An 18942-nucleotide genomic window follows, 5' to 3' on the forward strand; every position below is an offset into this window, starting at 1 on the left:
AGGTTAACCTGAGAGATAATTATCACTCACATCCTACTGAAACTACTACTCAAGGTTGTTTCGACTTCCCTTGAACGAAAAAATATATGGCATTTGCATAGAACCCCTATTTCAATTGAACCCCTATTTCAAGATATTGTGCAGGTTGGCTGGGTCATGATAAATATTCTCTTTTTTTATATGTCATACATACTATTCGAATTCGATTCAAAATTATTCGATCAAAATGACTGTTCACTTCAAATTCTCTTCGAACCGAAAATTCACTATTCGCACAAGCCTACACATATTAAAGTGACAGCCTTGTCTGTTCTTGAAATAGATTATCTACAAGAAAAATTAGAGCACACCTATTTGAAATAGGCATGAAAAATAAGAAAAGTACTATATACTAGCTTACCAGACTTTCAAATCTGCTCTTGCTTGATGCAGTGTAGGGAGCAGAAATAATTTGAATATATCAAAAAAGAACAGCGACAGCAAGCAGAATTTCGTGCTGTTTATTGTCACATATATCTAACTGCCCTCTTACTTTGCTGCTTTGCAACAACTCCTTTCTAGTTCCACAGGGCAACAAAAGCTATACAAATATATTATACATACAATATACATACATGGTAAATGTAATATATGGTCGTGCATATTTATATACATACACAAACACACACGCACAAAAGTGAAGTACATTAGGCCAGTCTACGAGCTTCCCATTACTCCAAGGAGGTGTTGTCGTCCTCCAAGTTGAACCTTAGCCGACTAGTAGGCCTAAAACCTATGAACACTATTTACAGCACTAGCGTTTGCAGGTCACAGAAGACATGTGCCCCACAGAAATGGTGTTTTGCATTTTTGACAAAAGTTTTTCTTGGGAAGTCGCACATGGTGGCAGTACTGCCAAAAAGCATTCTCGCAACATGACAGCGCAGTCATTTTAATCGTAATGAAATTAATTCAAAAATGCACAATATGCTTACAAGTTTTTACGTAAGGTAAATTGCGTAATGATAAATTGTGTAATTATAAAATACATTAAATCGAATTTGGTACAAGTGAATGATGATAGGGGCGATTGTGTATCTCCAGGGACGGAGTGGACTAGAGGGTGAAGCGATGCTCCGTGCCATCGGCCACCATGAGGATGACGATGCGGCTGGTGACCCACACGAGCCGTGCCATCTTGAGCGGGTTGGCAACCACACTTTCTGGCAATTGAGGCGTCGCGTGGGTGCGCACACAGCGCGGCTGTGCATTTCCCAGCCCAAACAGGCCCGACGCCGTCTGCAGCAGAGGAAATAAAAAATACGCGTTCAGAACTTAATGGTGTCACTGTTTTACACAACTCAACAGTGAAGGCAGGATCATATAATAATATTCGCAAACAAAGCTCCACACTTGATTTAGGGTTGCACACCACCAATTCAATGTGAGAGCAGTTAAGTTGAATTGTGTTTATGTGTTTGTAGGCTCGCAATTTCATTTTATATTGAGTGGAAATCGAACTTAAGTTGATAAATATGTAAATAGCAAAACTTCAAAAGTCAGCTTTAAATTAATTTACTAATTCACCTAGTACACACTGCTGATATCTTCCATTATCTCGAAGGGCACCTAAACCGTAATGAGCAACAGTAACTTGTCTTTCTCACTCCTTCCTCTCCTGAGTGTTTTTGTCCATGTTTCTATATACTCGTACTTCTTTGCAAGACATATAGATAAACTATATTAATGGAAACTGACAGACAGTGATGCCAGGAGAAGTATAGGGTAATTTATCTGACGTAATTCTAGCATCAATAGAAAACAATAAAAGGGGATGAAAAGGTAACTTGCTTAATCAATATCATGTCAAATATTAGTATTAGTATAATAATTATTAATTCTTCTGTCTAACAAAGAAAATGAGCCTTTAAATTTACACTTCTTTCCTTTGTATAAGTACACTGCCAGTACATCTGCATGACAAAAATGTTCAAGGAAATAACGATGCCATGCACATGATGATGCTGATACCACCAACTTGTGAAGAATAAATCAGAAAAGTATGCAGAGAAGCACATGAACAATTTTTATTCAATTGAAGAAATTTTTTTTTTTGAATTGAAGACACTTTCTTTTCTGAAGGTTTTTTTCTTGCCTTCAAAATTGTGGCACTTTATATTCCATATTATACTAGTAGTGGGAAAATGCCCTGAATAAAGTTCAATGTCACTGATCAGAATAATTCTAAAATATACAATCTTCAGTATGCATACCAGTGCATACTGACAAAGATGACAACAAATTTGCAATCATATCTACAGAAAATCAAAGGAATTAGAATGCTACAATATTGCCCAGCTTGCAAGTCAATAACTGCAACTGGTTCATGCAGGAAGTTCATAACATTTGCCACAGCACATTCCGACAAAAAGCAAGACTTTTTGTACCTACAGTCATCGTTGCCATGACGGACAACAGGTGCACATTTATTATAGTGTGATAAGATTTCTTTCATGATATCTGATACTTAATCCATTACATACAGCCCACATTTTTCAAGGTAATCAGTGGGCATCTATTGAACGTACGTGGTATACTAAAGGTGACATAATGTGATAACGTTACCTGCCAAAAGCAGAGCTTGTTCTCCCCGTTAGAATATGTGGCCAAATACTTGCCATCCGGAGAGAATGTGCAGGCGTCCACAGTCGCCGCGTGGGCCAACGTAACCTGCACCGAGAACAAGAATTCCCCAGCAAAAGAGGGCGAAGAGAAAATCAACAGGTTCAAGTGCCTCCCTGATCAATCAATCCACAGACCAAGCAGCCACACAACAAAGGCCCATAAACAATGACAAGCACCAATGACTATTCTCTTGTGAACTGCATTCTCCAACTACGAATCTGTACTTCGTGCATGCTGACCAAGCCAGTTCAAAGTATTATCACGCAAAACCTTTGGCTCTTCTCCAAAATTACTTTTACACAATGTACAACTCTTGAGGAGGTGGAATCGCACATTTATTACATTAAACTCTGTACCAGTGAGGAAAAGGTGAAGTTTGGCTGAGTGGCACGCTTGTACAGTTTCTCTAATGTGTCTCTAAATATGCAAGCTTGCCTGAGAAATTTTCAGGGTGTTTATTAGGATGTGTATCTGCCAACATGATGCAAGTATATTCATATATTAATACACATACAGGTGACATGGCAGAGAAATTTCACACAGTTTAATGAAATGAGCATGACAAGAAGCTGACACATACCACAACACAATCGTATGCCTTTGCCAGTGCCTTTTTGATAGCTGCCACTCTAGAGTTTAGATATTTGTATGATTCAAACTTGTAGAATGCATTCAGTAATAGGTGTCTCGATATTGTCACGAGGTTGTGATACACGCAGCACTTGAGAGGAAGCACGCAGGAGTCAGGGCGGTGTCAGGCGAACTGTTTATTGGGCGAACTTGTGCCCAGCAAAACAGGGCCAAACACAACTCACAGCAACAGCGGCGTGAACAGTCGTCGGCCGACGGAAAAAAAAAAAAGACCCCCAGTGGCGCACTGCGCCGGCTTTTTATACACGCGTCGTAACGCGTTCCAAAGTGGCATACAAGATAAACGCGGCCTGCGTTGCGCTTAACAGAAAGTGATAGCGTCTTCCTTCGCAAACGAAAAGAACCGCACGTGTCAGTTTTTTATACACGCGTCGTAACGCGTTCCAGAGTGGCATACAAGATAAACGCGGCCTGCGTTGCGCTTAACAGAAAGTGATAGCGTCTTCCTTCGTAAACCAAAAGAACCGCACGTGTCACTACCCCCCTCTGAAAAAGCATCGTCCCGATGCTAAAGACAGAACATAAGAGAGAGTACATGCAATAAATTACATTAACAATGCGTCACAGCTAATCAGCGCGCGTAATAAGGTTTAAGTCGCACCACGTGTACGACTTCGGGTCGTGCACGGCGTCGTTGGGATGACGTTAAGCCATCGGGCACGACCTCATAGTCCAGTTCACCACGACGTCGGACTACCTTGTAGGGTCCAAAGTAGCGTCGCAGGAGCTTCTCAGACAATCCCCGTCGTCGTATCGGCGTCCAGACCCAGACAAGGTCACCTGGTTGGTATTCGGTGTGGTGTCGTCGAAGGTTGTAGTGGCGCCTGTCGACCGTCTGTTGGCTCTTGATACGCAGGCGGGCTAGCTGTCGAGCTTCTTCAGCGCGATCCAGGTAGCTGGCGACGTCGAGGTCTTCTTCGTCGGTGCCAACCGGTAGCATGGCGTCAAGCGTCGTTGTTGGGCTCCGTCCGTAGACGAGCTTGTATGGAGCAAACTGCGTCGTTTCCTGCACGGCCGTGTTGTACGCGAAGGTTACATACGGGAGTATGGCATCCCACGTCTTGTGCTCGACGTCCACGTACATGGCCAGCATGTCGGCGATGGTCTTATTTAGACGCTCGGTGAGGCCATTCGTCTGTGGGTGGTACGCGGTGGTTCGGCGGTGGCTTGTCTGACTGTACCTCAAGATCGCTTGCGTTAGGTCAGCCGTAAAGGCCGTACCTCTGTCGGTGATGAGGACCTCGGGGGCTCCGTGGCGGAGGACGATGTTCTCAATGAAGAACATGGCGACCTCGGTGGCAGTGCCCTTGGGCAAGGCCCTTGTTTCGGCATAGCGGGTGAGGTAGTCAGTCGCTACGACAATCCATTTGTTGCCAGAAGTTGACGTCGGGAACGGCCCCAGTAAGTCCATGCCAATTTGTTGGAATGGCCGTTGAGGTGGTTCGACGGGTTGCAGAAGTCCGGCTGGCCTAGTTGTCGGCGTCTTGCGTCGCTGACAGTCTCTGCATGTTTTTACGTAGTGGGCGACGTCGGCAGCGAGGCGAGGCCAATAGTACCTCTCTTGTATTCGTGACAGTGTGCGGGAAACACCAAGATGTCCGGCTGTCGGGTCGTCGTGTAATGCTTCCAGAACCTCTGGACGTAACGCTGAAGGTACCACGAGGAGGTGGTCGGCGCGGAGCGGCGAGAAGTTTTTCTTCAGGAGGACGTTGTTTCGCAGGAAAAACGAAGCCAGTCCTCGGCAGAATACTTTCGGCACGTCGGCGGTCTTGCCTTGCAGGTAGTCCATGAGGATCTCGAGCTCCGGGTCAGCTCGTTGGCGTTCCGCGTAGTCGTCGGTACTTATGGGTCCCAGGAAAGAGTCGTCGTCCTGGTCATCCTGGGGCGGCGGATCGACAGGGGCGCGAGACAAGCAGTCGGCGTCGGAGTGCTTTCGTCCGCTCTTGTAGACGACGGTGATGTCAAATTCTTGTAGTCTGAGACTCCACCGTGCGAGGCGCCCTGATGGATCCTTCAAGTTAGCTAGCCAACACAAGGCGTGGTGGTCACTCACGACTTTGAAAGGCCTGCCGTACAGGTAGGGGCGGAACTTTGATGTAGCCCAGATGATGGCAAGGCATTCCTTTTCTATTGTGGAATAATTGGCTTCTGCCTTCGAAAGTGACCGGCTAGCGTAACTGATGACCCTTTCAAGTCCGTCGGTCCTCTGCACGATCACGGCGCCGAGCCCTGTGCTGCTTGCGTCCGTGTGAATTTCGGTGTCAGCTTCTTCGTCGAAGTGCGCCAGTATTGGCGGCGTTTGCAGGCGTCGCTTTAATTCTTGAAATGCCTCGACTTGCGGCGTTTCCCATTTGAAGTCGACGTCGGCCTTCGTGAGGTACGTCAGTGGCTCGGCGATCCGCGAAAAGTTCTTCACGAAGCGCCTGTAATAAGCGCAGAGGCCAAGAAATCGGCGTACTGCTTTCTTGTCGGTGGGTGCAGGAAAGTCGGCGATCGCAGCAGTTTTCTGTGGATCAGGGAGCACTCCCGACTTGCTGATAACGTGGCCAAGGAACAATAGTTCCTCGTAGGCGAAGCGGCACTTTTCTGGCTTCAGGGTAAGTCCCGAGGCTTTGATTACCCGAAGAACAGCTTCAAGGCGCCGGAGGTGCTCGTCGAAGTTGGAAGAAAATACGACTACGTCGTCCAAGTAGACGAGGCAAGTCTGCCACTTCAAGCCTGCGAGTACTGTGTCCATAACCCGTTGGAACGTCGCAGGCGCCGAGCAAAGACCAAAGGGCATGACCTTAAACTCGAATAGGCCGTCTGGTGTTATGAAGGCAGTCTTCTCTCGGTCTCTCTCGTCTACTTCGATTTGCCAGTAGCCGGTTTTGAGATCCATCGACGAAAAATACTTGGCGTTGTAGAGTCTGTCCAGAGCATCGTCTATCCGTGGGAGGGGATACACGTCTTTCTTCGTGATGTTGTTCAGGCGACGATAATCGACGCAAAAACGTAGGGTTCCGTCCTTCTTCTTCACCAACACCACGGGTGATGCCCACGGACTCGTAGACGGCTGAATGATGTCGTCACGCAGCATTTCGTCGACTTGTTGCTTGATGGCCTCGCGTTCCCGTGCAGAAACTCGGTAGGGGCTCTGACGGAGCGGACGGGCATATTCGTCGGTTATGACGCGATGTTTCGCGAGAGGGGTCTGACGAAGCCTCGACGACGACGAGAAGCAGTCCTTGTATTGGTGGAGTAAGGCTTTGAGCTCCTTTTGTTGCTGCCTGGAAAGGCTTTGATTGACGTCGAAGGCGGGCGCGGACACTGCTGTCGACGTTGCGGCTCCCTGAGAATCAGTGAGGGCGAAGGCATTGCTCGCTTCCACAAATTCGCTTAGATGTGCTACCGTCGTGCCCCTATTTAAGTGCCTATATTCGTTGCTGAAGTTCGTCACCATTACCTTGGCTTCGCCGTTATGAAGCTTGGCTATGCCTCTTGCGACGCACATCTGACGGTTTAGGAGCAGGTGCTGGTCGCCTTCGATGACACCTTGTAAGTTGGTCGACGCTTTGGTGCCGACGGAAATGATGACGCTCGACAGTGGCGGGATGGTTACCTGCTCTTCTGTCACATTCAAGGCATTGTGAGCGACGTTGCAGTCTGATGCCGTCGCATTATCCGTGGACAGCGTGATTGACCTGGATCTTAGGTCGATTACTGCGCCTTGCTGGTCCAGGAAATCCATGCCTAAAATGACGTCTCGCGAGCATTGCTGCAGGACCACAAAATTCACAGAATACGTCTGGCTGTGAATCGTGACTCTTGCCGTGCAGGTTCCAGTCGGTGTTATAAGGTGGCCCCCTGCTGTTCGGATATCCGGTCCTTCCCATGCAGTCTTTACCTTCTTGAGCTTAGCGGCGAAGAGACCACTAATGATAGAGTAGTCGGCGCCGGTATCGACTAGGGCGGTGACGCTGTGGCCGTCGATGATCACGTCGAGGTCGGTGGTTCGTCGTCTGGCGTTCCGGTTAGGTCGGGGCGTCGGATCACGGCTGCGTCGGCTTGGTCCGGTGCTGCTATGTCGCGTCGGCGGCGAGGCTTTGTCGTAAAGACTCTGCTCAGGCGGCGTACTGCGACTACGTCGGGAAAGTTCGTGCGTCGTGGTCGTCGTCATCGGCAGCGGCGGCGGCGGCGGAGGAGGATCTTCGGCATTGCGTCGTGCAGCAACCGCACCTCCATCGGTTGCTGCCTTTAGTTTCCCGGGTAGGGGCTTGGGGATCGGCCCCGGTTAGGGCCGGTGTACTGGCGGCGATCCGGGGAGACGTAGCGGCCAGGCGAAGGTGAACGGGATGGTCGTCGTTGTTGCCACTGCGATCCGGCGATGTAGTCGGCGATGTCGCGAGGTCGCTCACCTGGGCGCGGACGCGGCGCGTTCACGTCGAAGCCACGCAGTCCCATCTCACGGTACTGGCAGTAGCGGTAGGTGTGCCCGGCTTCGCCGCAGTGGTAGCATAGTGGGCGGTGGTTCGGGGTGCGCCAAACGTCAGTTTTCCTCGGCGAGCGCTGGATTACTGGCGAGCGGGAAGGCGTCGGGGGTGGCGGCGGTGGCTGGCGACGAAACTGCGGAGACGTTGGGTCCTGGTGTTGGCGAGGAGCGGCGACAGGTCGTCGTGCAGTAGCGGCGTAGGTCATCGCCTCCGGTTGGGGCTGTGGCCGTTCAGGAACGCTCAGTGAGCGCTGTAGTTCCTCGCGGACTACGTCTTCGAGAGAGGCGACTTGGGGCTGAGACGATGGCAACATGCGGCGCAGTTCTTCACGAACAATAGCACGTATGGTCTCGCGCAGGTCGTCGGGGCAGAGTCCTCGGACTTCTGCGACGTCTGGCGACATGCGCCGATCGTATTGGCTGGTCCGCATTTCAAGAGTCTTCTCGATGGTGGTAGCCTCGGAGAGGAACTCTTGTACCGTCTTTGGCGGGGTTCTGATCAGTCCGGCGAAGAGCTCCTGCTTCACTCCTCGCATAAGCAGGCGAACCTTCTTGTCCTCAGACATGTCGGCGTCGGCGTGGCGGAAAAGTCGCGTCATCTCCTCCGTGAAGATCGTTACGTTTTCGTTGGGGAGCTGCACCCGAGTTTCAAGCAGTGATGCGGCTCTTTCCTTCCGCACGACGCTTGCAAAGGTGCGCAGGAAAGCAACGCGGAAGTCGTCCCAGGTTCGAAGCGTTGACTCGTGGTTCTCGAACCAAGTCCTTGCGGCGTCTTCCAGGTAAAAATACACATGACGCAGCTTGTCGTCCGGGTCCCACTTATTGAGGGCTGCGACGCGGTCGTAAATGTCAAGCCAGCTTTCCGGGTCTTCGTAGGTCGATCCGCGGAAGGTAGGCGGCTCTTTGGGCTGGTTGACGACCACGGTTGCCGAAGACCTTGCTTCCGTCATCGTGGATGCCGGCTTCGTAGCAGCCTTTGTTTTCTTGTCCTTGTCGGGGAGTGGCAGGTATTCGGGCGGTAGTCCTTGTTGTCTTCGGCTCACTCGAACGACCGGGTCGGCGTCGTCCTCTTGGCGGCTTGGGCTTGGCTCACGGCTGGACGGGGGCGTACGGTACATGGACAGAGAAGCACCTCCACCAGATGTCACGAGGTTGTGATACACGCAGCACTTGAGAGGAAGCACGCAGGAGTCAGGGCGGTGTCAGGCGAACTGTTTATTGGGCGAACTTGTGCCCAGCAAAACAGGGCCAAACACAACTCACAGCAACAGCGGCGTGAACAGTCGTCGGCCGACGGAAAAAAAAAAAGACCCCCAGTGGCGCACTGCGCCGGCTTTTTATACACGCGTCGTAACGCGTTCCAAAGTGGCATACAAGATAAACGCGGCCTGCGTTGCGTTTAACAGAAAGTGATAGCGTCTTCCTTCGCAAACGAAAAGAACCGCACGTGTCAGTTTTTTATACACGCGTCGTAACGCGTTCCAGAGTGGCATACAAGATAAACGCGGCCTGCGTTGCGCTTAACAGAAAGTGATAGCGTCTTCCTTCGTAAACCAAAAGAACCGCACGTGTCAATATATTCATGCAATGTTTTGGATATTTCCTTTGAAGCTTCTGGCACACTCAATTAGACAAGCTCTAGAGCATAATGAGCATGTTTTCAAAAAGTTTGCTGATATTGTTACTAATTTTGTGGCAAGACGTGCTTGTCTCATCAGACTGTAAATGTAATGCATATAGTACAGTACAATCTGGATTATTATACATAAATAGACCCAACTGCTCTCAAGCGTAAAACACTCCACACGTACTCTACAAAATAGCAATAAGATTTCAGCAGTGTGGTTTATCAAACATTGTGTTCAGATACTGCTAGCCATGCTCCCAAAATTACTGTTATTTTGGTGTACATTAATTTTTTTTTCTTTTCTGGAAGCCCTCTCCAACTATTCTCATGAAATGAATGAATGAGATATAGAGGCCACATTCTCAGTTTGACAGCACACATTTTCATGCAAACACTTTAATGCAACACAACAATGCTAAACGTTTGTGAAAATTTCAAATGTTTAAATTTAATATAAGAGTGTACTTTGTTGTTTTGTTTTATGTGACAAACCTCCACAAAATGTGAAAGAGTCTGGCAAGTGCTGATAAAACAAACAAGCTAAAAAACACATTAAACATATGCAGCCTGTCACACAACGTTTGTCTAATTGTGAATATACATGTATTCAGCAGCTGGTGTCTAAGCAAGCCAGAATTATAAGCACATCTCAGATCACTAAGAAGTCTGCTGGTGTTTGAAAAGGCGTGTATCGAGGACAAGTGATAGATCCCGGTTACAAAATGAGGGGCGACTTGCAAAAACACTCAGGCATGAAAAAAAAAAACACCGTAACAGACATGCCTGCGACTTTGAGGCCTTCAGTTCAAAGATGGTGAGATTGCCATTCTTGCCTCCGACAGCGATGCGCCGTGTTGCCTTGCAGTAGCTGACCATGTTAAATCTGCACAAAATGCAGAGTTCAACACACATTTTCTTGAAAGAGCCCTGCAACACTTTTTGAGCATAATCAGTAAACACTGCCGATTGGTAGTAGAGGCTCCCAAGAACATGTGAGCCAAATATTATAGTGCAGCGTGCGGCCTGGAATTCACAATAAATTATCAAAAAATGTCAGCTAAAGATTTCGATTCCTTCTCTCGACAAATGATGTAGAGAAATTCAAAAATCACTCGTAAAAGGCCATTTATCAGCCATTGGCTGATTTGAACATGGTGTCCTCGATCATTACAAGGATTGCCGCGGGAGGTCGCCGCTTGTCCACGTGTGCACGCTTAATAACACTCAAAATGCCGCGTAATCGAAAAAAAGAAAAGAAATAAGAAAAAGTGCTCAAGGTCACAAGGCGCGCGTGAATTATTTTCTTTGCCCATGCCATCCCTCCCAGCTTAGCTTCCAGAGCTTTCGTCTGGATGAGAGAAGAGAAAATACAATTGCAGCTTGCGACAAACTTTTGTAACTCCACTCGTACAGGACCAATTCTTAAAACTTTTACAGGATTGAATTCGTGAGGCGATAAGTTATTCTAGAGAATTCATTCCATGGTTACTCGAAAAAGCGCTTCACGGCCCCTTTAGGAGATTACTGTAACATCGAAACCATGCAGTAAATGCAGTAAAAGAGATTCTGTGTGTTATATACTCCACATGCATACAGGTTCAATAATCTCAGCAACTGTGACAGCACATTACTTATCACCACGAAATTAACATAGAAATGACGACATTGCTGAAATCATTATCTCCATCCTGCACTGTATGATGGCAGTAGTGTAACAAGATTATGCGTACATCGCAACAGTAAGTTTATTTAGTACATACCGATGCGACCTGTCTCAGCCTTTGTTCCCATGACCCATAGTTTTATTTGGTTGAGCAGTTTATTAGAGCTGGCAAATAAAACAAATTTTGGGTTCATAGCAAGTTCAAATATTAAAGTTTATGTGCAAATTGAATCAAATATTTTAAAGATATTTCTGGAATATTTGTCGAATACTTTAAAGTGATATTACAAAAGAGAGTTGGAGAGGATTCCTAAGCATATTCTTATGAGATAGCAACATTAAAGTGTTTTTTTTTTGGCTACGCTGCATGCTGAAGCACTGGTGGGGTAGTGTTTCATAGATGTCATATCAAGATTAAGGCAATGCGAGGCCTAATTGTATTTATGTACATGATTTGGTGCAACCCTAAGTGTTAATGCTAACAACACTTTACACGTGAAGGGCAAAGATGCCATTTCCTCAGCCTCTCCTCCTCTTTCAAATTCTGTGGAAGCCCAAAAGATGTGGCAGAAAAAGGTGTGCTCCCTTCCAGTCCAGAGTTTAAAATCTGCCTTGTAGACAGTAATCCATAAGAACATATGAAATACTGGGCGCTAAGAATGTTTGGCATCCAATTTTTCGAACTTTCTTCCTTAATTATAGGTCCAAAACAGCATCGACTCAAAACAGCATCGATTCAAAACAGCAGCACCTCTGCAATATCTATCCTCTCCATGTTCGAACCAGCATTTTTTTGAGTCAATACATTAGCATTCATAGCAGAGCCTGAAGGGCTGCTTCATAAAATCTTGGTAAAGTGAAGCTTTGTGAAAATCTGGAGGAAGCCACTGACACTTGGACGACTGTATTTGTCTTTGGGAAGTCTGAATAGTTTGAATAGTGAAATTCCAGAGTGAATCAAACAGCAAACACTGTTAAAAAAAATATTCGAAATTTATATTATTAGCACACCCCTGTAGATTAACTGTCCTGAAGCCACAGCCAACTAAAATCAGCTAGCATTTTATTTAGGAATAACTATGCAGGTATGTATTGTTCACACAGTATTTAAGGAAAATAAGTATGACGGCAAAGCTATTAAAATAAATTTAAATGATAATTATTGAGTGTGAAACTGTGATGAAATACACAAAATGCATACTATGCCCTTCAAGTTCTTCAAAAGAAAACCACACACACACATAAAAAAATGCTACGAGATCCCAGCAAGCATGGCAAGAGAGGGAGAAAAAAATGTCATTAATGGTAATAGAATACACTAAACAGATGGGTAAGAATAGCAAAGAAAAGACAAAGTACTGACTGGTAACAACACTTCATTGCAATGAGATGTGAATAAATATACAACTTAGTTGAGTTGTGGTGGGTGGGCCAGCTTGATGGAAAGTAAAAAAAAATAGATGGAGATGATTGAAATAAAAACAATTAGTCACCCACACCTCATACAGCTTAATCTGAGGTGAGCTAGCACTTTACCCAGTGTTGCTGTTTACACAGCACCATGGCCTGTCACATTGCACTAATCAAGAAGTAATTGATACGGCAATTACTGCAGTGTGAAACTTCTAGGTGGCCATATGCAAAATCTTGCACACTGCTCAAAAGAGGTATGCTGAAGACAACAAAATGAAAGATGCACCTGCAGATTGGAGGGAACAGCTCGCCGAGTCCGCGTGCCTTCAGTTGGGTGGGATCGACGCAGTGTAGCACGATCTCCATCACCTGCGCCGAAGTGAAGACAGAGCACTAACGTAGTTACACACTCTGACAAGAGATGGCCTAGGGCAATTCATTGCAAAAGACGATTGAAAACATTCAAGACAACTTCACAATAGTAGTACAAAACCTGAAGGAACAGTAGTACTGGGCAGCTTTTCTTGTTTTTATTTTCTTTCCTATCTTGCCTTCTCTTTTCTTAAAAACATTTTTGTCTTTTCCTTGATAGTAGTTTTTTTTAAATTTATATCTGTGTCTCTCACTGCTCGTATTTTTTTTGCCTTTATTCCCTTTTTTTCTGTCTCCCTTCATATCTCACTCACTGTTTATATTCTTTTTCTATTTCTTTATTCTTTGTTTCTCCTTCTGTATTCTCTTTCTCCTCCATTTCTAGTTTCCTGTTTCTACTTCTTTCTCTCCACTTATTTCTCTCTCATCCTTTCTATGATATGCCTTACTCTCTCCATCCCTTTGTTTCCCTACTGCACACCCCGATTTCCCTTTTCAACCCACTCGCAATACTATGTTTACACAAGGTTGCATTACGCTCTGCTAGTGTGCCTAGACAGCATAGTGGTTACAATGCTTACCTTCTGAATATGGGTATAAGTGTTCGAATCCCACCTGATGACATTTTTTTAGCACAAATTTCTTGCTCGCTCTTTCTTATATTTCTGTCTCCCTCTCTTTCCATGGATTTTCTCTCACCTATCATAGTTATCAGAATCATGCAACAGACAAATTGGCAAGCCTGTTTTGTGATCGAAGCATAGGTTAAAGAATAGCACAAACGGGTAAAAGCAAGACATGGCGCATCCTGTTCATGATAATTATAGTTTTCTGGAGACAGATTGCAACCAATGGCTCGCATAAACAGCTCCACTGTAATAACACACAAGCAATCACGGGGAGTTGCATAGTTACGTCCAAGATGAAAATATATTAGACATAGACGGTGACACTGAAATCAATATAGCACAGCAAAACAGAGTGAAATCGCTTTTTATCTAATAACATGTATAGTGAAGCTGCTCATAAAGAAATAAAAAAAAAATCAATACATGTGCAACTGTTCCGGCTGAACCTTTTTGCACCAGCCACAGTGATCATACGAATGAAGCAAGCAAATAGTATAGTGTCACGGCACATTAGCCTCGTGAGTATCGAAGCCTAACATATAGCTAATAAAACAAGTAGGAAGCAAATCGTTTAGGTCGTTCTAATCTTTTCTGGTATTTTTCTGCAGAGTTTAGAAAATTTATGTGCCACAAGAATTGGTAAGTAAATACTGTCATGCAAGTCTCCGTTAACCTATATTCTTCCTAACCAATCAGGCATCCCAACCACTTGCCTCGGCAAGCAGCTCGGCCACTTCCACCTCCATCTTGCTGATGAGCAAATCTACAATGCGCAACATCTCGGGGCGCGCACGACACAGCACTGTCTGATGCAGGGAGATGTTGAGCGACTGGGCGTCCTGTGCGAGTGTGGTGTAGCGGCGCACCTCGCGTGCCAGCGTCGTTATGAATACTGGCGGGCGCGACGTCGCAATCAGGGACAGCGCCTGCCGAGCTGTGCGGCAAGAATCTGCCGCCGGCGCAAGCGACAGCCCGTATGATGCCCTGTGAATGAATAGATTGCCACTGCTAAGGTGGGGGCATACATAAACGTTATTGAGAAAAAAGGGCTGTTATCCTGCTTTCTTAAACAAGACAGGGGGACTCATGAGAAGATGGGTGGTTAATAAATGGTGGTCAAACAGAAGGCCAGCTTCTGCAGCCAATCTTCTCACAAAGACACTTGGACAATGCAGAAAACAGAAGAATAAGGGTCCCACTATCAAGACATTGGCACCTGAGAGATCACTTGTCTGACCAATGTTGACTTCTTTCTTTGTGTATCAGTGGCACTTTCATTCTGAATCATAGATCAACAACCTGGCCCATACCCTATGATGCATGCCGACTTATATATACCAGACAGCAAATTTGTCTGTCTGGGCACATACCTATGAGCCATGCTTCCGCCTAGGCCTCAGTAGCAAGTTGGTCCAAAGCATTTTCTTCTTGCACTTTGTAAGCCTTGATTACCTTCTTATTTTTGGTTATTTGCATCTACTTTACTATCCGTGTGTCACTTTATTTTTGCTGACTCCAGTTTATCTATTTACCCAGCTTTTTGGGAGAAGGGGGGAGAGGGAAGATACTTATACAAGTGGTTAACCACAATATTAATGAGATCTCACAGACAATCATGCAAAGAAAAGTATAGGGGATGTTATTAGAAGTAATTGTCATGTAAATGTGATGAAATAAAAGTGGACAGAAAGACAAAGTTGATGAAGACAAAAAGACCTTAGGGCCTCGTTCTGGCAGACTTGATGCCTTCAGGTGGTACGCGAGAGATTATTGGTCAGCTACCAGCTCGTAATAAGTTCACATGCAACGTTAAGCCAAACAGGCAGATAAAGAGTGTTCCACACTCGCCATCCTGGCTACTAGTGGCGCTGACTGATACTCCCAGGTTTAATGCACTCCATAAAGCGTACAAGGGGATAGCCACTGTGGTAGCTCAGTTGGTAGAAATGCGTTATTTGAAGGTCGCATGTTCGGTCTCTGCCCACGGCAAGTTATTTTTTTGTCCTATTTTCTTTCATTACAATTACTTCTAATAGCATCCCCTATACTTTTCTTGGCATGACTATCAGTTAGATTTCATTATCACTATGGCTGACGAAGAAAACGAGCCCTTAAATGTACACTTGCTTCCTTATACACGTGGTTGAATTTGTGCTGAAGAAAAAAAAAAGACACCATAGTGTGTCCTCGACATGCAATGTCATGTATTGTAATATTGTCTTGCTAGTCAACATAACGTACATCAGCAAAAAATGAGCTTGCCAACTATTCTATTTGCATAAAAATAAGTGCTGTACACATATATGCTGTCCACTTGGGACGTAAAGCCCTAGCCATTATTATTAACAGATATTGTCCACAACTGGGAGCCAGCTCTCGTTCTTAAGTTGAGATCTCCAATCTTTCAGAATAACGAATTTTTATCATTTTATTGTAACTTTCAGAACTTCAAAGGCGGAGAACTTGCACTCATGATGCAAGCACATAACCACTGATGTTGATTTTTCACTCTAGTTAAATGATACAAGTGAAGGGATATTATTTCCAGTATTTATAGAGCACAAGATATAAATTGGTTGAATATTATGTAAGACTATTAGGAACTTGCAAAAAAATGTTTAGTAACTTGGAAGTTGCAGAATTTACGCTTATCTGCTGCATTTTCATGACTCCATAACTATCTTGACAGGCAGTGCCACCAGGACAGAAGAATACAAGATAAGGCACTGACCTGGGGAGCAGCTTGTCTGCATCACAGCAGAGGTCAAACAGACCGAGCAGCACGCGGGACACGTCTATGTATGCCTGCCAGACTGCGAAGCCCCGACCAATCAGGTCAATGGCCGCTCGGCGCAGCGATGAGTGAGCCGGAAGAGATGAAGACGGAGGTGTCAGCAGCAGGTGTGCCAGTGCCTGGCCTGCAGTCACACAACAAGTTCACTCTCAGAAAGCCCCAGTCATGCTCACATAAAAAAGACAGTGAACCGTAACTGCATGCTTATGTTCACATTTCTAACTACAGTTGACATTTAGTTAGCTTATTACATTCTCTTCAATTTTTTTTTTCAATCTGCAGAGCCCTTCCTTTGTGGCTAAAATGCTTTGGTAACTCGAAATTTTAGCACCACCCTCTTTCCGATGGTACACTTTTCTATGCCGCAATATCCAACCTTATCCATGAAAATACCTTTGCTAAATCTGATATTTAAATGTGTCTTCATTAGGGCTAGGCATATGTTTCATTGCACTTCAGTACTGAAACAACTCATAAGAGTGCCAGTGCTTTGTCAGAACAAACTCCCCAGTGCCTTCAGTGGCAGTGGATTACATGTGCACACATCACTCCCTTTCCACTATCCCAACGTTAGAATTATTTCAAACACTGCTCACCTGCCTGGCGAGAGGGCAATCAGGGATATTGCATTAGCCTTAATGACTAAAGCACAAAAAGTGTTCTCGCTGCAATCAAGGGCATTCAGTATTTCATTCCGAACTATCCAAATATCATTTGTGTATACAAAAGAATGTGGATTAAACATATGATAATGTTCTTATGTCTTATTGTTAAAAAGGAGAGTCATTAATGCTAATGAATGAATTAATGAATGACACTCGTGCAAGGAGACTCACTGGTCTGTCGTGCAAGAGAATAGTTGGTGGGTCCAAATCCCTCCACAACAGACTTCTTTTTCTGGTCTTCGGCGCCCTTCCGCTTGCTCTGTTCCATCTCCTGGCCATACTCGGCTCCAATTACACCAAGAAGAACAATGGCTGTAGACTGCTTTCGGCGGGCTTCAGCAGCACTCCAGGAGTGCTTGGTCGCCTTCCCACCTGAGCGCATGCAGATAATCAAAGCCTCAAAGCATTAGAAGGGACTGTGTATTGTGACCCAAGAATACTATGGCAAACAGTATAAACTATAAAGGCAGAACAAGCCTTGCTAAGACGCTTGTCTGGTGCGGATTTCGCACTTTTATACCTTGCCACATGCCGACATGGAATGATTATAGACCCAATCCAAAAAAGAACAATGTATTCAGACCAAGGGTGGTAAATGTTAGCAGTGTCAGTTTTGTAGAATAAAGAAACACTGACATAACTGACCGTTAAATAGGGCTTAACTGTGCATTCAACTAAGTTTATGTGAATATTTTTTGTTATGCTAGGTGGCATTAGCTTGAATTCGATTTTCCGTATTCTGTGTTCTCGAAGCGCTGCTCGCAACTAATTTTTCCGACTTGCTTGACTACAGAGCATTCTCGAGGGCATGAAAATAGGCTTGTGAAAATAGTGAATTTTAGGTTCGAGGTGAATTTGAAGCAAATAGTGATTTTGCACGAGTAATTTGGATCAAATTTGAATAGTATGCATCACACTTTATAAAAAAAAATGAGCATATTTGTCATGAACTAAGTAACCTGCACAATACTTTAATAAAAATTAATACAAAGTCTGTCCATTCTTTCAATTCAAAGTAAGTGAAAACAACTTTGATAATAGCAGGATCTGACGTTTGACAGAATGCAAGTGATAACCTATAAAATATGTTAAATTTTAAAATTTATCATACTTGTCATATAAGCTGGTAAAACACGCTCCTAAACCTAAAAACAATTATGAATTGAAGTGAGGGTAAAATGTGCATTAAAGTGAGGCCTCAATGAACACATTACCCTCACATCCTTGAAGTTCGACTTCGTGGCAGGGCGTATTTTCTTTGAATAGGCGTTTTCACAATTTAGCATTTTTCTGTTGCAGTGAAACCACCTTTACAAAAGATCACATGCAAATTAATATACATTTAGATAAGTGCTTTCACCGCTTAGCAACCTCAACTGCAATGAAATCACTTTTATAAAAAATACATGTGAACTAATATACATCATTTTGTTGATTTTGAATCCTTTGAAGTTTTTGATACTTTAAATTTGAATCGAAGTGAATTTGGATACTGTATTAGTCATTAAAATATTCAAAGCATTCAAATATTTACACAAAATCTATATGTAAAGCATTCTTTTATTTCTACAACTCTGCCTGTATAATTTATTAACAATGATAACTAGACCTTCTCATATCTTAAATGGCAGACAAGAAGAAAGTTGGAGTCATTTGAATAGTTGCCCGTGCCCTGTTTTTTGTCAGTCATGCGGTTTCTTGGATAGCATGGCTGCTGTGTCAATTTAGAATTAAACCTTAACTTTAGTGCCCAACACAATGCCAAGCTGTACTTCTCTGGCATAATTCCCAAGTAACTAAGTATGCAGCAAACTGTCGCAAAATGCTTGGTCTGTGGTAATATGTTCAGACAAGTGACTCACCTTTCATGACATCATCTAAGTCACATAATGGTTGTCTATAGATTAAACCAACAATGCATTTCCAGCCATCTCAATACAGTGTGGTATCACTGATATTATAAATATGTGCATTTTCCCATCAACAGACCAAG

At 44.7% G+C, this 18942-nt stretch overlaps 1 protein-coding gene across 1 annotated transcript in view; it reads right to left on the reverse strand.

Annotated features, from left to right (window-relative positions):
- Positions 1-484: 484 nt before the first annotated feature.
- Positions 485-18942, reverse strand: part of LOC119172310 (WD repeat-containing protein 7-like) — a 60925-nt gene continuing 42467 nt past the window's right edge. Inside the window, exons 25-31 of the mRNA XM_075893162.1 lie at positions 17121-17321; positions 16222-16408; positions 14204-14474; positions 12776-12858; positions 10197-10296; positions 2605-2709; positions 485-1278 (exon numbers count right to left, since the gene is read on the reverse strand). Of these exons, the coding sequence (XP_075749277.1) occupies positions 1096-1278; positions 2605-2709; positions 10197-10296; positions 12776-12858; positions 14204-14474; positions 16222-16408; positions 17121-17321 (1130 nt within the window). The 3' untranslated portion in view covers positions 485-1095. The remainder of the gene's footprint in view (positions 1279-2604; positions 2710-10196; positions 10297-12775; positions 12859-14203; positions 14475-16221; positions 16409-17120; positions 17322-18942) is intronic.

This window comes from Rhipicephalus microplus, chromosome 4 (assembly GCF_043290135.1).
Source record: "Rhipicephalus microplus isolate Deutch F79 chromosome 4, USDA_Rmic, whole genome shotgun sequence".
Taxonomy (NCBI): Eukaryota; Metazoa; Arthropoda; class Arachnida; order Ixodida; family Ixodidae; genus Rhipicephalus; species Rhipicephalus microplus.